Source organism: Erinaceus europaeus, chromosome 5 (assembly GCF_950295315.1).
Source record: "Erinaceus europaeus chromosome 5, mEriEur2.1, whole genome shotgun sequence".
In the NCBI taxonomy this organism is placed as follows: domain Eukaryota; kingdom Metazoa; phylum Chordata; class Mammalia; order Eulipotyphla; family Erinaceidae; genus Erinaceus; species Erinaceus europaeus.
The window spans coordinates 120721749-120747301 of record NC_080166.1 but is presented as its reverse complement, the minus strand read 5'-3'; the positions used below and the strand labels follow the sequence as shown (position 1 = coordinate 120747301).

Here is a 25553-nt window from a genome sequence, read left to right as displayed (position 1 = left end):
CCTTCTTTTTAAATAAATATTTTTAAAATATTTATTTTCCCTTTTGTTTTTCATTGTTGTTGTAGTTGTTATTGATGTTGTCATTGTTGAATAGGACAGAGAGAAATGGAGAGGAGGGGAAGACAGAGAGGGGGAGAGAAATACAGACACCTGCAGACCTGCTTCACTGCCTGTGAAGAAACTCCCCCTACAGGTGGGGAGCCGGGGGCTGGAACTGGGATCCTTCCTCCGGTCCTTGCTCTTTGCGCCACGTGCGCTTAACCCGCTGCGCTGCCACCCAACCCTCTCCCAAACCCGTTTTTAACAGTTGCTTCAACCTTGAGTACCTTCGCACTGGACAGCTGTTGCTCCTCATCCATGGGCTAAGCAGTGGATACATTAAACTTGATGACTTCTTTTGTACTATGGGTCTCTCTTGTGACAATCCAAGGAAGGGTTGCTTAAACCAAAATAAAGCTAATGCTGATCAAAGTTTGTGCAGTGGCCCAGTGTCAAAGCATTCTTTGCAGGTGAGCGAGTGGAACACAAAGGGAAATCTCTAAGTGCCTTGCAAGTAGCTGCTGGGACGCTGGTCTTTCCCTCCTGCATGTGATTAAGTCCTCCCTCTTTTAGCAGAGGCATTTCCAGCCAGTGGGCTCTGCGCTAACTTGTAGAACTTTATTTCTGAAGAGCCTTGTGTTGCCATAGAAATTAATTGGTAGCATAGTTAAGAGGGTTAGAGTTACACTGTAAAATATCAAAGAGCCATCTCTTAAGACCCCACGGAGATGAAGCCTTCCCTTTAACTGGCAGAGACAAGAAGGGAGCAAAAGCTCTGTCCATGAACTCCTAGCCTGTGAGCCGGCCGGCATTCACCGGAGTAGTCCCCATGGTGTCTCACCAGATGGAAACAAATGATAAAAAGATGAGTTAGGAGATGAAAGGAGGTGTGAGAAAGAGGAGATCCAGAGCCTGTCTGTCTGTCCTGCACATAGTAGGTTCTGGACACTAAGTGTCAAATTCTTTTCCACCTTGTTTAAGTCTTCAAACTGACTCAGTTTAGTCTGAATTCATGGAGCTTTGCTGTACTGTTATGTGGTGCTTTGTGCCTGAAGATCTGGGTTAAGTAATGTTACAAGTTGTAAATTCAACTTCTAAATTCAGGTTTAACTTCACATTTGATTTTAACCACCCACTGATCTGACTAAAGCCTCAAACATTTGTGGAATCTTAAAGCAACAACCCACAGTAAAATATGAAAGAATGGAAGTCAGGTTATGGAGCTGCAAATCAGTGGGAGAAAACAACAAGCAGAGAGGCAGGCTAACTGAAAAGTAGAACATATTATTATTATTTTAAAAGATTCATTTACACAAACTTATAAAACACACCATATAGGGATGGGGAGATAGCATAATGACTATGCAAAAAGTCTCCCATGATTGAGGCTCTAAGGTCCCAGGTTCAATCTTTGCACTACCATAAGCCAGAGGTAAGCAGTGCTCTGGTAAAATAAATAAATCATAATAAATACATCCAGCAAAGAGGATACCAGAGTATGAAGTTAGCAAGAGAAGACACTGCACTTTGCCAGTAATCAGGGAGAAGTGAATGGAAACCTTACTGAAATGCTGTTTCACTCATTTCCATCAGATAAAGCCAAATGTTGGCCAGGACAAAGCAAAGCACACCAGTGTGGCTAGTCGGAGCACACATGGCTCTACCTACCTGCCCTCAGGCCCGCCAAGCTCCCTGGCTTCCCGGTTGTATGGGAGACTCATCTGGGAAATGGAACTCTGGTGGTGGGAATTGTATGGAATTGTGCCCCTCTAATCCTATAATCTTGTCAACCATTATTAAATCACTAATAAAAAAAATAAGTGAAAAACAAAACAACGTATCTTTAGTCTATAGATGTGGGAGCTACAGATTTGAAGCATCTATAACATTCAAAACTGCAAAGGTAATAACTATGGTGGCACTTTAAACTATGACACCAAGTAGTTATAAAGTGACCAGGCCCATACTAAATGCAAGTACAAAAGCCTGCTGAGTATTATTACACACTGAATGTGGTGCTTACAGGCAAGTGGGGACTAGATGGGAACCATTCAAGCTAAACCACCAATATGGGATGCTGTGAACATGCAGCTGCAGGAGAGAACTATCAGGAAACATTTCTTAGAAGTTGAGGGGAGCCTGTTGTAGTGCTGGTCGATGGGAACATATCCCAGCTAGCCAGCTGGGACGTCTACATTCTTATTCATGTTTTAAGATTTAACCAAATGCAAGAACTGTCAGCATGTTAAGAGAGCTTATTAGAAGAGTTAAGGGGAAGTTTACTAGGAATAGTAGCTCCCCCTCGCTCCAAGGGGAGTAGTTTCTTAAGAGGTGAACTGCATGGAGGTCAAGTGCGTTTTGGTTTTTATTTTATTTATTTATTTACTGGCTCCAAGGTTATCGCTGGGACTTGGTGCCTGCACTATAAATCCACTGCTCTTGGAGGCCATTTTTCTATTTTGTTGCCCTTGTTATTGTTGTTATTGCTGTTGAGTAGGCCAAAGAGAAATCGAGAGAGAAGGGGAAGAGTAGGGGCAAGAAAGATACCTGCACACCTGCTTCACCACTTGTGAAGTGACCCCCCCCCCGCAGGTGGGGAGCCGGGGGATAGAACACGATTTTTACGATGGTCGTTGCACTTAGTGCCATGTGAGCTTAATCCGCTGTGCTATCACCTGGCCCCCAATTTTTGGTTTTTAATAGTTTTCTTAGTCTCTTCCACTCCACTGTTACTTCATAACAGTGGGGATTGGTTACTTCACATTTGCACCAGCTGGCTCACTCCTTGTAATTTTCATAGGTAAAGGCCACTATATAGGGTCATAGGTCATAGGATGGTCTCACATCAGGTAGTTCTCTGCCATCTTGGTTTCTGTCTCCATGACTACCTATTCTGTTAGCTTAAGAGAGTCACCTGGAAAACCTGGCTGGGGTCAAATCAAAGACCCTGGTCTGAACTTACTTTACTAGAAAATTGGGAGAAAGTAAAAGTATTTAGGGAATGATCAAAATCCTAGGAAAACAGACCAAATGCTAGGATTGCTTGGACTACTAAATGCTATGCCAATGAAGAGGTGAGGGGGAACAAGCTGTTGTTCAAAAGAAATACAGGTTGAACCACACATGTAATGGAGATTTTTCTAGTAGCCAGTTTTTAAAAAGTCAGAAACTGGTGAATTTAATTTAAATAATATATTTATAGAGTTAAACATAGCCAAAGAGGAGGATAGCCACATTTCAGATATACAGTAGTCACATGTATCAGAGAAGGCAACTTTTGATGAACTGAAGAAGCAAAGATTTTACAAGTAGAAATTTCTGCCTACTAGACCTCTAACAGATCCCTCTCCACCAACACTGGTTGCTTCCATCAGGAATGTCATCATAAGCCCTCTTGTGGGCTTCTCCAGAACCCTTTCCTCAGTGTAGAGCAGCAATGGCAGGGTCATCCTGCTCTGCTACTTGAGGAAGACGGGTCCAGAAATGAGTGCAGCCTAGAATGTTCCAAGCTTTGGCCATGGGCTGATGAGCTCAGACACACAGCGACTATGAGGTTACACAGGCGCCTGTGCTAAATTTGAATACAGAGGGGCCCTGGATCAGATGATGGGATAAACAGTTAATTGTATTTATATACTTTCTTCAAGTTTGGGAGCTACTCTCTACCCTAACCCAGCTTTCTAGCCCTATTCTCAACCCTAACTACATCTTCCCAGACAAAGTTTTTCATCCTCCTGCATGTTACCTATCAAATTCAATCAAAAACTATGAAAGTTATGGGCTTCTAGGGACATACCTACAATAGACTTCCTTGCTTTTTCCCACCCCAAGATACCTTTTCTCATCTGCTCTTTTCCTACTCTTTGGTTCCTGTTCATTAATAATCTTGTCCTGCTTTATATCTTACTACTTTTCAGCCACCATTTTGCAGATGCTATTATGATTCCATTCTGATGTCCCTGGGCAGATGACCTCACCAATGTATCTTGAAACTCTTCACCTCTCCAGAGCCCTGCCTTAGTAGGAAAAAACAGAAACAGGCTGGGGGTATGGATCAAACTGCCAATGCCCGTGTCCATCGGAGAAGCAATTACAGATTATAATTATAACTCCCACCTTCTGTACCCCAGAAAGAATTGTGGTACATACTTCCAGAGGGGGAGAAATGATAGGGGAAAATGATAAGAGGGCTCTGAACTCCAGTACCATCAGGATCTGGATAGAGAAGAGGAAAAAGGGAGGACATCTGGAAGTAGTAGTTAAGTGTGACTTAGAAAGGAAAAGAAGGCAGAACTATAAAAATAAAAAAAAAGGAGGGGAGGGGCACAAATATATATATATATATATATATATATATATATATATATATATAGACAGTTATAGAAATAATAGTCAACCCATAACTGCAATCTTGGGAGAACTACTGTAGCTTCCAATGGAGGGAGTGAGGATACAGGACTCTGGTGGTGGGTACAGTGCAGAGTTATACTCCTGTTATAATTTTGTAAATCAATATTAAGTCACTAATAAAATAAAAAAAATAGATTTCTGCCTACAGAAATGAGAATTAGAATTAAATGGATTTGTGATATTGAGTTTTCAAGCTTGAGATATTCTAAGTGCTGCTGGGCACAGAAGAAAGAGTCACACATTGAATCAAACATTTACTATTCAAGAAAAAAAAAACAGTGCTGCTATTACAGAGATGATGTCTTTTATTTCCATCCTGAATGATTATCACACAATTATTTAAACACATAGAAAATCCTAAAATAATTTAAACTGAAGGCACAGAACAAATCAAAATATTTAACTAAACTTAAAGAGAATTCAAATATTTCAGTGATAACAAATAATGAACAAGTTTCCATCACCAAATATTCTGACCAGAAGCTATATAGTCTTTTAAAATAATCCCTATAGTTCAGCTGAGTCCAAGATTTCCATCATAAAAATATTGAAAATTTTTTCCTTTCAAAATAGTCCTTCTCCTACTGGGCTCAGTATATGCATCTTCTATATCGCAAAGTGTCAGGATATTTGTTAGTGGATGGTCACTCCCCAAGAGAGCAGATTCTTACAAAATTTAAAAAAAATAGTAGAGTAAGCTACAAATTTTTTTTTTTGGGGGGGATCAGAAAAAAAAATCAACTTATTCCATCTCAAATATAATATCAAAGCATTTTAACATCAAATTGCTTCAAAGGTCAATCATCATATAACAGTAATATACTGTATGGGGCATTCCACTGTATATTAGCTATATGTTGATTATACAGTGTAACTAAGAGGTTGAGTAATTCAGTAGCAATTATTGTTGCCATTTATTCAAAAGTGATAAGTTTAAAAAAATCATTATAAAAACAGTGTAATCAGTGACATGCTACAGATACAATAAGTTCCAGCAATGACATTGTTAAGTTTGAATATAAAGTGGTCATGCTTCCTAGTAAACTGTAGTGTTTCTGAATACATTCTCTGATAATACTATTTATTACAGAGGTCACTTGTAAATTAGCTCAGATGCTGAACCAGGTTTCTAAGAGAAACATTTTTCAAGTATGCGTTATATGACAAGGTAAAGATGCATTTTCTTATTCACTCCTTTCCAGAGGACCGTGTTGAATGAAGGACAAACAAAGCAGACTAAGCATAGTTTTCAAAAACCTTTCAAAAAGATATAAAACAGAACTGACTGAAATACTAAATCTAAAACTTATTACTTCAGATTAAAAAAAAATTTCAGTATTTTTCTCGAATAACTAAGTCCAGATAAAAAGATAATGAAAAGTGTAAGGGTCTCTAAAACAGTCAAGGTTCATTATTAGGATGAAATAAAAAAGATCTCCCTTTGCCTAGTTAACGGTGATATGAGTGTACTTAATAGCAACATGATTTTATCTTAATCATCTAGTTTAATTACATAAATCACAAAAACATTTCCAGCAAAGCCTGCTGATAAGTATAATAGAAATTCTAGAAAATGATTTTTTTTTTTTAAGCAAAAAACTGCTTCAAAATTTTCCTACTTAGCAAAACATTCCTTTGGAAATGAATCTTTAATGCTTTTGAATTTTTGCCATTTATAGCATTAAGCTATAATTATCTCCCAAATTCCTTTGTCACTGGATAGCATTCTTTTATTTTCCACTATTCTAAAGCACATAAAAAAAAAAAAAAAACTCTCTTTAGTAGTGTCAGACTTGGGTCTTCAACATTAGGAGCACTGAGAAATTAAAATAGAAATAAAATAAGCTAGAAAAATCATTTTATAAACAATATGACTTTTTGAAATGTTGGCACCAATGAAAAATGGGGAAGGGTTATTATCATCCAAATTTACAATGTATTTATTCATGACAGTGGTTGCCACAGTGGCAGAAAATACTGTTGCAACTGGCTCCATTGCTGTGGCATGTGTGACTCGTTTTATGATTCAATTACTGCAAACTCAGAACCATAGGAGTGCACTAACCTACTGGCTGATCACAGTCTGGGCAGGGTTCACTTATTGTTACAGGACAGTCTTACAACTAATCATTCAATTTCTGAGAATATGAGCTTACAGGAATTAGTGGAAGACTGTTTCAAGTTGAAATAAATGTGGCTAAACTGAAAAAAATCAGTGAAATCAAAACCTAATGGCAATGGTAGTGGGTTTTGGCCCTGCTTATTATATTTACCAGCTGTGTCAGTAGCTCTTGGTTACCAGAAATGCAAGAAAACTAAAGGGTTTTTTTCTTCAAAACTTCAAAGAGGAAGATGTTTGACCACAAACCGAATTCAAAACTCTACACCAGACTGCCAGGCCAGCAAATAACAGTCAGGGTGACTTTGTTTCTCTGCTCCTTCAACATAGGAACCAGCGCAGAATGGCTCATGCCTATGGTGGATAGGCCATTTACAGCCACGATCATGTCTCCACACCTAGAAGAACACAGACACTGTTACTGTTGCCAACATGTTAAAAGCATCATCTTCAGGTTTATTTAGCCTGAAAATCAGACCCAACCAATAGCAGTCAATCATTAGGATGCAGTATCTCCTTTGAGAAACATCTGGGGTGACTGTTAAACCTATGCTGACTTTCCCTGGTCACCCCTCAATAAAAACTGTGTTATCTTAAAGGGTAAGCAGAATAATTTTCTATAAGCTTACACAGAATACACAGAATTAATCTGCTGGCTCCAGAAAAAGTGCCAATACATTTGAAGAGTTTTATCATTTTAATGTTGTTTCTCTGCTGTTATTTCTAAAAGGACTCATTCAATTAAACTGAGAAAAATATCTTTATTTCTTCTCAGCCACTGATTGTCCTCTCAGCAGAACTATCAACAAATGGGTGGCATATGTGAAGATCTATCTTTTAGGCTTTCTGGTTTTGAGGTTTTAAAAATGCTATTGAACGTTTATAGCTACTTCCATTTGTTTTAGAAACAGGTGAAATAGAAATTATAAAATAGTACATTGAATGTTTGAGTAACTGAGCTAAAAGTAGTTCACCTCCTACATTCACTCCTCCAAAAATGGGTACTGCTCTGTCTTTACATATGAGCACACTAACCTCACCCAGCTCTCCACAGTATTATTTCTTTCTTTCTTTATTTTTACCAGAGCACTGCTCAGCTCTGGCTTAAGGTGGTGCAGGGGATTGAACCTGGGACTTTGGAGCCTCAGGCATGAAAGTCTCTTTGCTTAACCACTATGCTATCTACCACCACCCCACAATATTATCTAGATGTTACTTTCTGTTTGACAATAGTGTCAACTATCCATTTGTGCAGTATGCTGTCAACATCTTATTTTCTGTGAACACTTATTTGTTTCTGACCAGAGCATCACTGAGCTCTGGCATATGGAGGTGCTGGTATTGAACCTGGACCTTTCACATGCAAGTCCTAAAGTCTACCTTCATGACCTCATTGTCCAACACTTTTTAAGTATTGTTTTTTTTTTCATAAAAAAACTAGGCATTAGGAAATTAACAGTCATCTGTTCTTTGTATAATCTTTTAATAACATTTTAACAGCTTTGAAAAAGAGGCAGCACATAAGTTGAGAAGTTCTTTCTGCCCAGTATGCAACATGCAGAGGGATAAACTCTGGTAAACGTTCTGGAAAAAAGGCTTGTGTCTCATAGCAAAACAAGAATAACAGCAACAATATACTTAACTTTTAGGACCATTGAGAAGCTGCAATAACACAGTCCTAAGCACTGAGCCCTATGCCTGGCACATGGTCAGCAATCATTCAAGGTTGTCATCAAGATCATGCTATACACGCAGGGGTATAACAATACAATTCTGCCCTGATGGAGCTTGCACAAATGTTAGGCAGTCATGTCAAGTAATGACAAGACTGGACCAGATTGGGTTATATGGAAAAATTACTCAGAGCTAGCTGTCACTTCACAATGTGTCTAATCAAATGACCAAGGTTCAATTCCTGTCACTAGATTAGATAAATCTGTGAGGGGCAAGAAGGTAAAGATTATTCTTCAATCTAGTTCACAGTTGGCCCCTCCCTCCCTTTCTTCTTGTAAAGGACCATGTGGTAAGTAGTTGAGGCTTTGTGAATGATTTCTCAACTCTGTCACCATAGCTCAGGAGAAGTTTGGACAGCATGTAAAGAAGTAAGTGTGGCATGTTTTAATAAAATTTTATTTATATGAACAGTCAATAGACTGGGTCTGGAACTTACACTAATCATATCTGTCACAGTAAACACAAGTTATATCACTAAGTAAAAGAAGACTCACTTTAATCTTCCGTCATAATAAGCTGGAGTTCCTAAGACAATGGTTTTAATGAAGAAAGGCTGGTTGGTGTGATTCTCTTCGTAGCCACCAACAATACTAAAGCCCCAACTTCCCAAGTAACTTCTTCGCAGGACAATATCATGGCAGCTATGAAGAGCGCTGTAAATGGAAACAATCATCAAGAAATGTGGAGATTTTAAAAGGCCTATTTATTTTTGTTAAATTCCACATCATGCTATACTTTTAGTTGCTGGTAAAAGAAAAGGAGTAGTTTATCTCCTCCTATGTATATTATTCGGACCACCATTTTCTAGAACAAATGAAGTTCTAAGCAGACTTGCATTTCTATTTAGTTTTCTTTTCCCAGCTGAAAAGAGATAGAGCTCAAATAAATGGAGAAATCTATAAGAAATGGTTGTGTTTATATTGGCTTATGGTCAACAAGATTTCCAATTCTGATGTCCTTTTGTGTTGAGAGCATTTTTATATAGAGTAGTCTGACAGGGTCTTTGGCGCAGGCACCGCCATGCGAGCTGCTTGACATGGTACCAGCTTCGCAGGAAGTTCAGCACGGCTGGACTCTCCAGGCCAAACTGAAACCAACTCGCCTTTTGCCATGATTAAGCTCTATGTGGTCTTAATAATATTTACCTATGGCTAGGCTCAGAGCCTGACCAAATGACAAAAATAATGACAAAACCTGCACTGCACTCTGTAAGATTGAACATAATGGAACAAGCAATATCAGTAATGTAGAATTTTTCAGGAGGTCCCAATAGGAAAAAATGTTTTCCCCTTTATCTACACCACTTCCTTTAGTATTCCTCCTAAAATATAGAGAAAGATTGGTGGCTCCCACAGTGGAGGGGCCACCTTACATAAATAATCAATGGAAAGTTCTGGTACCTGCCTAGATATAATGGGCCTTTTAATCTACCATCCACCACTATGCTCCCACCTCCTTATGCAGGAACAGTACACAAGAACCTAGGTCACATAGTGAGCATACACAGAAGATGGATTCTAGCTAGAGAGTTTAACTTGGAACAAAATAAAACAAGGCTCCTTGATCAAACAATGGAACAGATTTTATGAAAAACGGGCTGCTCAATTTGTTTAAGGCCCCTAGAAACATAACAAGCTTGAACGTTCTATAAACCATTGTCTTCTGATGCACAGGACCAAGAGAATGGCATACATGAAAGGTAGAATATTAATCTTAATAGGACATTTGCCTAGCATACAGGTACAGGAAAAGCAAAAGACACAGAAACGGTGATGTGCTCTCTAGGGCAGAAAGTGCCCCTGGAATGTAAATGTTCCACAAAGCAGGAGGTGTTCCCTACCTGTGCTGTTCTTACTTGGTGATTTTTGTTTCAATAATCAAAGCCTTGGTGATTTTTGTTTTAATAATCAATACCTTGGTAATTTTTGTTTGAATGATTTAAGCCTTATGAGACTATAAAAGTAAAGTTCTGCTTAGGTAAGACAGAGATGTCTGCTTGAGCTTGATTCAGCATCAACTCACTCCTCTCTCATCCTTCATTCTTCGCCGACGCCCCTCCTCCTTTCAGGCTGACCCTAATAACCTGCTGGGGCTGGCCCCCGGCAGGTCTTAGACTGCTAATCTTGGAAAGAAAATGTGCAATACTGCACCTTCCCCCTAAAAAAAGAAGATAACTATCCTTCTTGTCTTGGGTGCATCTGTAAAGAGGTATTTTTTACACTATCTAGATGAGCTTTATTTTTTTTCCTTCCCCATTTTTATTTTTGAGTCTTTATGCATTGCTTTTACACAAATCCATGGAAATCCAAATTAAAATTGATTTTTTTAATTTATTTTTATTAGTGATTTAATACTGATTTGTAAAATTATAAGGTAATAGTTTCCACTGGAAACTGCAGTAGTTCTCTCAAGGTCACAGATATGGGCTGATTCTTTAACTATCTATCTATGTGTCTCTCTCTACATATTTCCCCATTTTTCCAATGGTCCTGCTTTTACTTCCTTTCTTTTTCTTTATTTTATTTTTAACATTTATTTATTTTTTAAAATTTATTTATAAAATATTGACAAGATTCACTTCATTTTTTTAAATATCTTGCTTTTTTAAAAATTTTATTTAGTATTTATTTATTTTCCCTTTTGTTGCCCTTGTTGTTTTATTATTACAGTTATTATTGTTGTTACTGATGTCATCATTGTTGGATAGGACAGAGAGAAATGGAGAGAGGAGGGGAAGACAGAGAGGGGGAGGGAAAGATAAGACACCTGCTTGTGAAGTGGTTTCCCTGCAGGTGGTGAAGCCTGGGGCTCAAACCAGGATCCTTGCTTTTTGTGCCACATGTGCTTAACCCGCTGCGCTACCGCCCGACTCCCGATTCACTTTCTAAGTCACCCTTACACCTAATACTATTTTGGGTGTCTGAAAGTTGATTTTTTTCTTCTCCCTCCCTGGACTATAGCCTTCAAAGTTAACACCTTAATTATAGTATCTCAATATTTAATATATATATCTATATATCTAAATTTAATTGGTGTTTTCCAGATCACATCCTGTAGTTTTTCAATTGGTCTTTCTTAAAATAAAAGTATTTTAAATGAAGGAGTAAAGAGCAACAAATATCTCTTAATGTTGGTAAAAGACAATTCCCAAGACTCCCACCCCAGCTTCATTTTTGTAGTCACTTGTCGGGCTGAGCTTCCTTGACGGGAGACAGACGACCCGGGACTCATGGTTGAGCTGTAGGCAGTATCTCTTTATTCATGCAAAACGCAGCACAATCTAAACCGAGCTAAGCTAAACTAAAAACTAAACTAAAACGAACAATGTTGTCTTTATATATACTTCCCAAGTAGGGTGTGAACAGGATGTGACATAGAGAGGGTGGAGAGAAAAGTGACTGGTGGAAGATCAGGGTGTGACAAGGAGAGGGGGCGGAGCAGGTGAGAATTCTATCACTAAACCACCAATGCCCTGGAGGGAAGGTGGTGCTTTATGTAAATGTAAAAGTGATTTCTGTAAATAGACTGCAGCTTTGAATGGGATCAAACTAATCTCATACAGACATACTGGAGTTTAAGCTGGGGGGAGCTGGCATACTATCCAACAGTCACTGGGGTTTCATGTCTTCAGACTGACTTTTTTAAATAGGGTGACAGAAGCAGAGAGGGAGAGGAAGAAGGAGGGAGGGAGGGAGAGAAGGAGGGAGAAAAGAAGGAAAGGAGGGAGAGAGACCATAGCACTAAGGTTTATATTGTGGTAGAGGCCAGGCTCAAAATTGGGTCGCATTCAGGACAAGGCAACACACTATCCACGTGAGCTATTTTAATAGGCCAATGACAACTTTTCTAGCAAAAGACTCAGCATCCAATCTCATGGCTAATTCACGTAGTAGGAATGGATGAAACTGTTTCATTCATTTTTATCAATAAGATAGCACTTCTTACTAAATTAATCTTTTAAAATGTTGTAATCTAATAAAATCACCTATTTCTTCTTTAATTTGATAAGCTGCTTTGATCTAGTCTTTCCATCCCCTTTTGAATGAATCTACTGTGTTACACACTGATAAAGGCTGCAGTTACTATTATTTAGTAATATAATAAAAGAACTGTCCATACCTTGGAAGTCCAAGCCACATGACCCATGATGGAGACCAGCTGGCATCATATTCATTTTCACTGAAAGTGCTTGGCTGCTCTTCTGTGGTCTGGGTCACCTCCTCAACAATCTGGACCTCGAGTGCTTTCAAAACGACAGCGGGGGATGCAGCACTGGCTTTCAGCATAGCCACGGCCTCACCGTGGCTTAAATTGGTCAAATCAATGCCATTGATATTCAGCAATATATCACCTGTTCAAATGAAGAAATGAGAAAAAGCTACCATGTGATTATTCAACAAAGATTTTAAACTCAGAGAAGGTAAAAGACTGTTCTTTTGGGAGTCAGGTGGTAGAGCAGCGGGTTAAGTACACGGGGCGCAAAGCCCAAGGACCTGCGTAAGAGTCCCGGTTCGAGCCCCCCGGCTCCCTATCTGCAGGGGAGTTGCTTCACAATGGGTGAAGCAGGTCTGCAGGTGTCTATCTTTCTCCCTCTCTGTCTTCCCCTCCTCTCTCCATTTCTCTCTGTCCTATCCAACAATGCCGACATTAATAACAACAACCATAATAACTACAACAATAAAACAAGGGCAACAAAAGGAAATAAATAATAAATATAATTTTTAAAAAAGACTGTTCTTTTACTTGTCATTTCTATAATACTGAGGAAAAATCTAATGCATGAAAACCATTCCAGACAATTCAACATTTTTAAAGAATTTCATAAAGCACAGAAAATAGTCGGGGCCGAAGCAGCAAGTATCAGCGGGAAGTCCTTATTATTAGGTCTAGTTTAGCTGTGTGCAAGCCCTGGCCATGCTAGCTTCTCTTCTTCTAACTTCAATTCTTTCCAAGTAAAAAATTATTTAATCCTGGGAGTTGGGCGGGAGCGCAGTGGGTTAAGTGCAGGTGGCACAAAGCGCACGGACCAGCATAAGGATCCCGGTTTGAGCCCTCAGCTCCCCACCTGCAGGGGAGTTGCTTCACAGGCGGTGAAAGCAGGTCTGCAGGTGTTTGTCTTTCTCTCCCCCTCTCTGTCTTCCCCATCTCTCTCCATTTCTCTTTGTCCTATCCAACAACGACGACATCAAAAACAGCAACAACAATAAAACAACAAGGGCAACAAAAGGGAATAAAAATTTTTTTAAAAAGCAGACAATGCAGCCTAGGAGGTGGTGTAGTGGATTTAAAAAACCAGATTTACTACAGTCTATTTTAGATACTACTCCACTCACATAAGTATATATGTTTATGTCTTTTACTGTAGTCACAAGCATCATACAAGTGATGGTTTAGATCCATACTCCTCACCTCTGAAAACCCTGTACCCATTAGAGGTCCTTCTTCCCATTAATATATTTTCTGTTTCTATAGACTTGCCTATCCTTGATATTTCATATAAATGGAACCATATGTGGCCTGCTGTAATTGACTTTACTCACCCAGCAGCATGTTTCCAAGGTTCAGTCACATGGTAGCTTGCACCCACACTTCCATTTTATGGCCAGTAAACCCCACTGTATGGCTTTACCACATTCTGTTGAGCCATTCATCAGCTGATGGACATTAGGTTGTTACTACTTTTAGATTATCACTAGAAGTATTGTTATGAGCAGCTGGGGGAGTAGCCCAGTGGACAGAACACTTGAATGCATGTAGTCCCTGATTTGGTTATCAGCAACTCATGCTGGAGAGGTTCTCAAGACTCTGACTTTTGTAAAATAAATAGTTAAATCTTTAACTTAATACTGCCATTTAAAGTAAAAAAATTATACTTCATGTATAATTTAAATTTATATTTCAAGTCCAAGTATGTGACACAGGCTTTTATTTCTCTAGGAATGGAGCTGTTGGGCCATCTGTCTACCATTTTAATGAACTTTCAAGCTGCTTCTAAACCAGTTGCATCACTTTACATTTCTACTCAATGCCTGAGATTTTTCAACTTCTCCACATTTTTATTAATGTTGTATTGTGTGTCTTTCTAGTCATATTCATCTTACTTGATAAAGAGGTTTTGATTTACATCTTCCTAATAACTAATAACAATTCAAACACCTTTTCAAACACTGACTATCTTCTTATTGGGTTATTTAGTTCTAAATGTTCTTTATGTACTCTACATAAATTCTAAGTTCTTCATCAAAATATGACTTGCGAGTCTTTTCTTCCACACTGTGAAATAACATTTCATTATTTTGGTGATGCCCTTTATAGCACAGAAGTTCTAGTTTCTATAAAGTCCAGATAATCTATTTTTATTGCTGCTTGTGATCTTGATATTATATCTATGAAAACCACCGACAATTCATTATCTAATACAAGATCATGAGGATTTACATTTGAGTTTTCTTCTTCTTTTTTTAAAGATTTAAAAAGATATTTTCCTTTTTGTTGTCCTTTTTATTGTTGTTGTAGTTATTACTGTTGTTGCTGTTATTGGACAGGACAGGGAGAAATGGAGAGAGGAGGGGAAGATAGAGAGGGGGAGAGAAAGACAGACACCTGCAGACCTGCTTCACCACCCGTGAAGCATTCTCCTGCAGGTGGGGAGCTGGGGGCTCGAACCGGGATCCTCACACCGAGTTTTTGTCTAAAAGCCTTAGCTTTTTTTACATTTAGATCTTAGAGCTATTATAGTATATAGCGTGAAGTAAGGATCTAACTTCATGCTTAGAAAAATAGCTTTTTAGACTTTCTATATGAATAAATTCAAGTGTTTGGAGAATGCTATTTCTATCACTTCAACCCCACCTATGCAAGGTAGAATGCAGTGATGAGACTTTAAAACTGTGAATGAGTCAATTCCTAAAAACTCAATCTTTTTACTAAACTTGCATCATAAAAGATCTTCTCCAATAAGAAATCCAATAACTGGCAACTATGTATAAATGTGGACAGACAGTTATAGAGATGATGGTTGGCCCATGTCTACAACCTTAGGGGAACTGTGGTGGATTGCAGTGGGGAGAGTGAAGATTCAGAACTCTGCTGGTGGGAATGGTGTGGATTCAAACAACTATCGACATGTAATTCTGTAATATAAAAATAAATAAAGTAGCCTCCAAAAATACAGTAGTGTGGGGGCCAGAAGGTGGCGCACCTGGTTGAGCACACATGTTACAATGTGCAAGGACCCAGGTTCAATTCCCTGGTTCCCAACTGCAGGGGGAAAGCTTCACAAGTGGTGAAGCAGGGCTGCAGGTGTCTCTCTGTCTCCCTCCCTATCATCCCCTTCCCTCTGAATTTCTACCTGTCTCTATCCAATCAATCAATCAATCAATCAATCAAGATAATTAAATAAAAAAAACAAAAATACAATAGTGTGGCAGAAAAAAAAATCCAATAATTTGAAATAACTGTTTGAAAATAATGGAAACATCAAGTACCAGCAATTTTCCTTTCATTAGGTATTTTTCTAACCTTTGAGGTTTTATGCTTACATATATAAGGGGCATTTAAAAAGGATTTCAAAGTTTTATTTAATGAAAATCTGTACATGTTTTTTTTAATGAAAGGAGACAATAAGCAATATTCCATCATCCACAGTGTTCCACTTGTTCTGTCTTGCTGTGATGTGGTGCCAGGGATTGAACCCAGAGCCTCACGCATGTAAGGCATGAGCTGTACTGCTAAGTCACCTGACCGGCTGCATAGTCTTTAAACATGTGAGTTGAATTCAGGGAGATGTGTGAAATTGTTCAAATTCTATTTTACCTCTCTTGATTCTGCCGTCACGTGCGAGGCAGCCATGAGGTGGAACACTGGTCACAAAGATGGGCAGTTCACCACTCTTACTTCCTCTGCCTCCCGCTACTGTCATTCCAAGGGACTCATGTGGTTCCTTCTTTACAGTAATGTGTTTTTCTTGGCATGTAACACACTGGGTAAGATCCTAAAGCATGAGAAGGAGGAAAATATTGGATGATGAATATTATCTAGCTCTAGTAAAGCCAGTTTAAACTAAGTGAAAACTTAAGTGGCAATTATAATGGCATTTTCTGAATCACTTATATAGAACTGAAAATGATGCACAGCTTTCATGTCCCACAGAACACTAAATTGCAGCGTTAAACTGTACTAGCTCATATACCTACAGAAATGAAATAAAACTCAGGTCAGGACTGTCGAGAGTGGTCTGGGAGGTGGTGCAGTGGATAGTGGATAAAGTGTTGGACTCTGAAGCATGAGGTCCCGAGTTCAATCCCAGGCAGCACATGTACCAGAGTGATGTCTGGTTCTTTCTCGCTTTCCTCCTTTCTCATTAAAAAATAAATAAATAATATATTTAAAAAATAAACAGGACTGTTGAGATATGCAAGTCAAAGTGAAACAAGCACATGATTTGTATAATAATCTTGAACATAAAGTATTACCAAATATGAGAGTAAATAATGTATTTAAGATTTTGAAGACAAGTGACTGTTGGTATAGCAGTGGTACAGTAAATTGTGAATTTTACTAACTCCAGAAGTGATGGCACTAGGATTTAAGCAGATGTGAGTTACTAATATATTGAGTTGGTGGGGGAGATAGCATAATGGTTATTAAAAGAGGCTCTCATTCCCAAGGCTTGAAAATTTCAAATTCAATCCCCCACATCACCATATGCCACTGAGCAAAATAGGTAATAAATAAAATGCTGAGTTATAGAAAAGACATGACACTTTTTTTTTTTTCTTTCCTCCAGGGTTATTGCTGGGCTCGGTGTCTGCACCATGAATCCACCGCTCCTGGAGGCCATTTTTCCCCCTTTTGTTGCCCTTGTTGTTGTAGCCTCGTTGTGGTTATTATTATTGCCATTGTTGATGTTGTTTGTTGTTGGATAGGACAGAGAGAAATGGAGAGAGGAGGGGAAGACAGAGAGGGGGAGAGAAAGATAGATACCTGCAGACCTGCTTCACCGCCTGTGAAGCAACTCCTCTGCAGGTGGGGAACCGGGGCTCGAACCGGGATCCTTACGCCGGTCCTTGTGCTTTACGCCACGTGCGCTTAACCCACTGAGCCACCGCCTGACCCCCGGCATGACACATTTTTGCATTAGAAAAACACAGAAAAATAGGTCATGACTTTTCTGACAATATATTGTATAATATATTGGTACACGTTATATATGTGTGTTTATATAGAAATGATGCATACATTGTTTGTATGCGCCCACACCTATGATAAGCAAGTGTAATAGTGAAAACTAGTGTCTAGTTTGTTTTTATCAGAGCACTGCTTAGCTCAAGCATATAATGGGTGGTGTGGGGGGTTAAACTTGGGACTTCAGCGCCTCAGGCACGAAACTTTTTTTTTTGACAGCCATTATGTTATCTCCCCAGCCCTAGCTTATTTTTTACAAAGATTTTCTAGCTGCTACGTTTAATATTTGAAAAACTACTTATTTACTACATGAGAAAGGAAGTTTCATGTGAGGGAGAGAAAGACAGAGACAAATCAGAGCACCACTCCGGTATATGCAGCACCAGGGATGAAACCAGGAAGTGCAGGTATGCATGTCGATGCTCTACTAGTTGAGTTATTTCTCTAGCTGCCATTTTAAATATTTCTTATGTGATAAAGAGAACTATATTAACATAAAACTCTCCTTCGTGGTCCAGGAGGTGGTATAGTGGATAAAGCATTGGACTCGCAAGCATGAGGTCCTGAGTTCAATTCCTGGCAGCACATGTACCAGAGTGATGTCTGGTTCTTTCTCTCTCTCTCCTCCTATCTTTCTCATTAATAAATAAATAAATTCTTTAAAAAAAAAAAAAAACTCTTCTTCACCCCTGTCTTCAGAATAAAGGTTTTGCTAAATGAAAAAAAAAAAAAAAAAAAAAAAAAAAATATATATATATATATATATATATATATATACATATTTGAGACAGAGAAGCCAAAGCACTAGCCAGTCATATATAGTGTTGGGGGTTGAACCTAGGGCTTCCTGCATACAAGGAATGTCTTCTGTTTGCTAAGTCACCTCCCTGGTCACAAGAAAAAAAGAGCTTATTATGAAGATAACTGAGATAAATACAGCCTTAAGTATATTTATTGAGGTATTGGTAGTTTCAGCATTTAAGTATTTAATCAATGAAGATGGTTGCTTTATTCCTCTATATGGCTGAGATGTATATATTTCATCTCTTTGGAACCAAATTAAACTACAAAGATTATACTTGTATGATCCAAGAGCACTTTTAAGCATCCAGCAGTGTCTGAATGTTTATCTAAGCAGTCATTGAAACAGTATAAATGAATGTAAACTTTACTTTTAAAAAATGATTATAATCATTAGCAAAGGTTATTTTTGTGAATTTGTGTGTTTTTCCTCAGGGGACCTTTATATTTCTAAATTAGGATTTGACAGATTACATCCAGTATGCTAGTAATAATTATTAATTTAGTGATTTACCAGAGCACTGATCAGCTTATGGTGGTGCGGGGTATTGAACCTGGGACCTTGAAACCTCAGGCATGAGTCTTTTTGCATAACCATTATGCTATCTATCCCTGCCCCTAGATTACCTTCTTAAAAAATATTCCTATTTATTTATCATTGGCTAGAGACAGAAATTGAGAGAAGAGGGGAGATAAGGAGTCAGAGAGACACACCCATAGCCCAGCTTCACTACTTGTGAAGCTTTCCCCCTGCAGACGGGACCAGGAGCTTGAACCTGGGTCCTTATACACTGTAGTATGTGTACTCAACCAGGTGTGCCACTGCCTAACCCCCAGGAATGAGTCTTCTCAAAGTCTAAAGTAAGAGGTGACCCTAAGTGATGAAATCACACGTGTGATGTCCTAGATTCACATTTAAAAAAAATGGAGAAACTTCGTTTAGGTTTCTGAACAACCAAAAAGAGTTTTTTCTTCTTTTAATAAAGCAATTTCATTTTACCAAAGGAGGATGCCTTTGGAGCAAAAAACAAAGTATAAGAAACAAATTCTATTTAAAATAGTAACTTGTTTTTCACAGTCACCATTGTAAAGGCAAAATTATAGGTTTCCTTTAACATGCTGGTTTTTAGTCAGCAGTAAGAACAAAGTCTGTGGTGATAATTTCTTATAAAAATCAACTAACCCTAAGACTAGAGACAAGTCTGCACTAAAGCTCGGAAAACCAGATAAACCTGATAGGCTCAAAATACTCGCGCCTTTAAGTGATTTTTTTTTAAAGGGTACCTGTAACATTCTATGGTAATTGTGCTCTCAAACACTGAGCTTAATACTAAGAAGCCAATTCATCATATAAGAGGTGGTCAGAGAGAAAGATGATTGGGTAGGGTCTTGCTATACAAACAGCCTAGGTTCAAGCTAAGGGGGGGGGGGGCTTTCTCAATGAAAAACTGGTCTAGAATGGTGAGATTCACATGTGTGATGTCCCAAGCTCCACAAAAGTACCAAACTTTTTCATTTTTCCAACTAAATAGAAAACCTGCTTGAACCAGTAAAATATTCAAACAGTAAGAAATGTTCAACATATGGAAGCTTAGATGATTATGGGTATTTCTATAAGCTACGACATAAAAAGAAATATGCTATACATGTATCTATTAAAAGTTATGATTTACATGTTTAATATTCACACATCTAATTCTGTTGTCGTTGGCAACCTGCTCAGCTGCTAAGTACAGACTTGTCTTCATTATGCCTTTTCAATCATAAAACCCACTATTACACTTAGATGTGCAATCCAAGATAAATTTTACTTTCAGGCAGGACTAAACAGACATTTCTGGAAGATCAAACACTTCTCAATCACCCAGCAGAGGAATGTTCCCACTAGGAAAATCTTTATTGGCTGAGTAACTAAGAACAGTCACCAAGTAGCAAATACACATCTAAGTTCACCTTTTCCAAAACAATAGTAGCTTTCAATGAAAGCTTGTCAGGCTGTAGTACTGACTTTCTGAGATATTAAAAAACACAATCAAAACACCTTACCTTGTGTGTGCTGGGTCTGATGTGATAAAGCGGCTGAGTGTGGTGCTGGCTGCCACTCTGAGTTCCTGTTTCTCGGACCACGTTACCAGGCTGGGGTTTCCCTGGCCGAGCAATGGTCAAATCCACCCTCTCTCCACTAGCCTGGAGAAAATACACAAACATATATTCCCCACTGGCTATCAATGCAATTTCTTATATAAAAATTTTAAGTGCATTTCTGGTTGTACCTGTCTCTCCTGTGGTGACTGAAAGCATCTAGTGGTGGGGAAGGAGAAGATTTCTAATATTCTAAAACTAGTTTTATATTATTATTATTGCTCATCACTGGAGCTTTACTGCTCGAGGCTGACTTCTTCATATAGAGACTCTGTCTCCCTCTTTCTTCCTATTACATATACATACACATACAAACACATATATTATATATATATATATTGACAGAGAAATTGAAAGGGGAAGGAGAGACAGTGAGAGACAGACCCTGCAGCACTGCTTCACCACTCACAAAGCTTTCCCCCTGTAGGTAGGGCTTCTGTCTTGAAAGATAACTGTCTCTTAATATTTCTTTGAACCTCAGAGATTGGCCTTGGCATTGTGAGGGACAGAATAAAGGAAAGAAGATAAAATGCAGCGCTAGTTAAAATTCACAGAAATTTGTTAAATAAATTCCATGGTTAGCTACTCTGGAAGTAAAATGCATAGTTTTGCTTATGCTTTTGCTTGCTGTAGGTATGAGTCAAAAACAGAATGAGCTTGGGGCCAGGTGGCGGTGCACCTGGTTGAGCGCATATGTTGCAATGCGCAGGGACCCAGGTTCAAGCTCTCGGTTCCCACCTGCAGGGAGAAGCTTCACAAGTGGTGAAGCAAGGCTGCAGGTGTCTCTCTGTCTTTCTATCTCCCCCTATTTCTCTTGATTTCTGTCTGTTTCTACACAATAAATAAATAAAATAGTAATACATTTAAAAAATAGAATGAGCTTAAACTATTCTGAAAAAATAATTATAGAGATTGTATAAAACAAGATCAGTATTTATATGTATTCTGTGAAATGTGGACCATACATGAACACATCCCTGAGTGCTGATTTAAATTATTTTAGAGGTTCATAGTTATCATTTTTAAAGTGATTACAAAAGTATTTTTTAAAATTTATTTATTTATTTATTTAAGAAAGGAGACATTAACAAAATCATAGGATGGGGGAGGGGTACAAGTCCACACAATTTCCGCCACCCAATCTCCATATCCCATCCTCTCCCCAACAGCTTTCCCATTCTCTATCCCTCTGGGAACGTGGACCCAGGGTCGTTGTGGGTTGCTACAAAAGTATTTTTTCTTTGTATGCAGAGTTTGGGTCTTGTGCATATGTGATTTTACTGCCCCCAATCTACTTTTCCATTGGGGGGGGGGTGTCAGGGAGCGAGAGAAAGAGGTGGCGGATATCAAGATCACCAGAGCGCTCTCTATGTGGTTCTGGGGCATGAACAGGGCAAGCTACCTACCTGGTGAGCTAGCTTTGACCCTCATTTAAAGTTTAGAGGCCGATTGTCTCTGTTTTAACCACAGACTCAGGAGTCAGGTGAGCGCACACTCAGATAAAGTGCACATGTTACCATGTATAAGGACCCACCTTGCCTCCACCTGCGGGGGGGTTAGGAGCTTCATGAGTGGTGAAACAGTGCTGCCAGGTGTATCCCTTTCTCTCTCCCTAGCTTCCCCTTCCCTCTCTATTTGTCTCTAATACATTAAAAAATTTAAAAAAAAGACTCATATATTTCTACTGTATCACATCTTTGCTTTCAGTAAACAGATCCGATCGATTATAGTCATTAGTATTAAGAAAATACTCTATTTTTTAGTTCTTAAGTTAGAAATTAGGTGATAACCAATATTAAAGCCCAAAGTAAAAATCATTAGCTTATTCAAGACTTTTATAAAACTAATTTGATTCAAGTTCATAAAAATCACTGGTTAATAATATTTCATATCTGACCAGACTCTCTAAGCAGTAAATACCAAAGCAGAATGTTTAGAATCCTGTCACTTCAGATCATTAGAATACATAGTGTGAGGCTGTGATGAGCTCAGTGACTTCATTTTACTATACAGAATTGTTTCATTACTGCTTACACTTCAAAATTGTCAAATACTCTAAAATCAGCATTTCAGCTTTAACTAGAAAACCCAATCGTGATTCAAACCTAAAAGAAGCAAATTCTTACTTTTAAAAATAAATAAAAAAAGGGACAGAAGCCAGATCTTCTGCAACCCACAATGACCTTGGGTCCATACTCCTAGAGAGATAAGAATAGGAAAGATATCAGGGGAGGGGATGAGATACGGAGATCTGGCGGTGGGAATTGTGTGGAGTTGTACCCCTCTTGTCCTATGGTTTTGTTAATGTCTCCTTTTTAAAATAAATAAGTATATAAATAAATAAACAAACAAATAAAGGGGACTGAGTGGTGGTGCCCCTGATTGAGAGCATACATTATACTGCACAAGGAATAGGGTCCAAGGCCCTTTTCCCCACTGCACAAGCAATGAAATAATGCTATAGGTATCATTCTTTTTCCTTCTCTATCTCCTCCTCCTCTCAACTTCTCTGTCTGTATACAAAATAAATAAAATAATAAAAATGCTATGTTAAAAACAAAATGCTGTGCATGTAATAAAAATAGGCTTTGGGAGGCAGGCAGTAGGTTAAGCGCACGTGGTTAAGTGCACATGGCTCAAAGAGCAAGGACCGGCATAAGGATCCCAGTTCGAGCCCCCGGCTCCCCACCTGCAGGGGATTCACTTCATAGGCGGTGAAGCAGGTCTGCAGGTGTCTATCTTTCTCTCCCCATCTCTGACTTCCCCTCCTCTCTCCATTTCTCTCTGTCCTATCTAACAATGATGACATCAATAACAACAATAACTACAACGATAATGAAAAACAACAAGGGCAACAAAAGGGAAAATAAATAAATTAAAACATGTTAAAAAATGAAATAAAAATAGGCTTTAAATGATGGAGCAACATTTGGGTTAAGAATAACTTTCAAAAGACTGCATAAGAACACTTTAGGGTTTAAAACGTAGCAAAACTGAAGACTCGAAAAATGCAGGAGGGGGGCAGGTGGTGGCACACCTGGTTGAACACACATTACAATGTGCAAGGACCAAGGTTCGAGACCCTGGTTCCCACCTGCAAGGGGAAAGCTTTGAAAGTGGTGAAGTAGTGTTGCAGGTGTCTCTCTCTCCCTCTCTGCCACTCCCTTCCTTCTCGATTTCTGGTGGTCTGTATCCAGTAGATAATTAAAAATGATTAAAAAAGAAAGAAAGAAAGAAAGCAAAGACAAGAAAAGGTGGAATGGGAGCAGAGCAGTGGCACACTCAGTTAATTGCACACATTAGTATGCACAAGGATCTGGGTTCAAGCTGCTGGTCCCCACCTACAAGGGGGAGGGGGTTCTCATGAGCAGTGAAGCAGTGCTGTAGATGTCTCTCTCTCCTTCCCCTCAATTTCTCTGTCCAAATAAATAAGTACTTTTAAATAAATATAGGATGCGGCAGTCTAGGTGGTACAGTAGATAAAGCAACAGACTCATGTGTACGATGTCCTAAATTTAATACTAAGCATCACATGTATCACAATGATGCTCTGGTTTTCTCTCATGTTAATAAATACATCTTCAAAAATTGCAGGATGCTTAAATCTTAATAGATATAACTGATAAATGCCTAGTCCTGTTGCTGAGAGTATAAAATGGTACGGTTTAACTTTTTGGGAGAAATATTTGTATATCTGTGCTGTGCATATATATGAACATACATATATATATATATATATATATATATATACACACACATATATATATATATATTTGTGGAAGTGTAATTATCTTTATTCTCCACATTTTGTTTGCACTGTTTCTCTTTATTCTTTTAGATTTGGGATATATTATTTTAACATACTTAAAACAGACACCTCAGCTGAACAACTTTAGTTTTCTATATTTTGGGGAAAAATATGACACAGCTCTTTCACTATTTAGACATAAAATATTAGCATAAATATTTAAACTTCGTCTGTCTGCCTGCCTACCTATCTGAGAGGAGTGACTAAAATACTGCTCATTTCATGTGATGCCAGGAATTGAACACACGAACACACACACACACACACACACACGTACACACACGCACGCGAGCGGCAAATACTCTTTCTACCTGTTCATTTATTATTCTTTTTTAAGATTTTATTTTTATTTATTCATGAGACATTATAGGAGAGAGAAAGAACCAGACATCACTCTGGTACAAGTGTTGCTGGGGATTGAACTCAGGACCTCATGCTTGAGAGTCCAATGCTTTATCGATTGCACCACCTCCCGGATCACTCTACCTGTTCATTTATATTTCCACATTTGGTAAGAAATTTAGTGAGAATCAACCTTGCCAGTCTCAGCTCTTCTCGGCCTCATTTTTCTCCCTTGTTAAAAGTGAATACCACCATCTGCTATGTCTGGTACTAGATGGAGCCTAAGGAGTAATCAGGAAATAAATGTGCAAGTGTAAAGCCTGTACTTTATAAATAGCCTGTCTTAGAGGTCACTGCTATCTAGCTTTTAGAAAAGATTCTATCTATACTGAAACTATGCCATTTTGGATTCTGAAGGAATTTGGGGAATCATGCTTGAGTTCCCCATGAAAACAAACACTGATGTATGGTAATGAGGTTGGGCATCTGTAATGGACATCTGGGGGTCTACCTGAATGATCTGAGCAGCGAGTTCAGGAGTCCCATGTTTCAGGTCATGTCCATTGATGGCGAGCACTCTGTCATTGCTATTCAGCCGCCCATCCTGGGCAGCCAAGCCCCCTTCCAACAGATCAAGAATGAAAACACCTGGCTCATCTGTACTTCGTACAAGTTTGATGCCCAGTTGTTCACCAGAGTCTCGTTTATGAAGAATCACATGGAAAATGTCTTCTCGTGGAGAGTTATTATCAGAATGGTTGCCAGCTCGGTTGCCAAAGCGTCTTTCTCGAAGCACAGTGAGATGCAACGTGCTGCAGGGCTGGGACAGGACAGCTCTGGCATAGTTATGGGACACATTGCTGATATCGTAATTGTTGACCTAGGAAAAAGAATGATGGAAGTGTGACAATTCTTTATTTTCTCAGTTTGTAGAAATATTTATACATTTCTAAAGGAAACTACCTTGCGAAT

At 38.6% G+C, this 25553-nt stretch overlaps 1 protein-coding gene across 4 annotated transcripts in view; it reads right to left on the bottom strand.

Moving 5' to 3' along the window:
- Nucleotides 1–4736: 4736 nt before the first annotated feature.
- Nucleotides 4737–25553, bottom strand: part of LNX2 (ligand of numb-protein X 2) — a 61272-nt gene continuing 40455 nt past the window's right edge. For 3 of the 4 annotated variants that reach the window (XM_060191694.1, XM_007522382.3, XM_060191692.1), the window contains exons 5-10: nucleotides 25093–25461; nucleotides 20336–20476; nucleotides 16118–16295; nucleotides 12422–12653; nucleotides 8797–8955; nucleotides 4737–6966 (exon numbers count right to left, since the gene is read on the bottom strand). In XM_060191694.1, coding sequence (XP_060047677.1) covers nucleotides 6831–6966; nucleotides 8797–8955; nucleotides 12422–12653; nucleotides 16118–16295; nucleotides 20336–20476; nucleotides 25093–25461 — 1215 coding nt within the window. In that variant the 3' untranslated portion in view covers nucleotides 4737–6830. The remainder of the gene's footprint in view (nucleotides 6967–8796; nucleotides 8956–12421; nucleotides 12654–16117; nucleotides 16296–20335; nucleotides 20477–25092; nucleotides 25462–25553) is intronic. The other variant, XM_060191695.1, reaches the window with a different exon arrangement.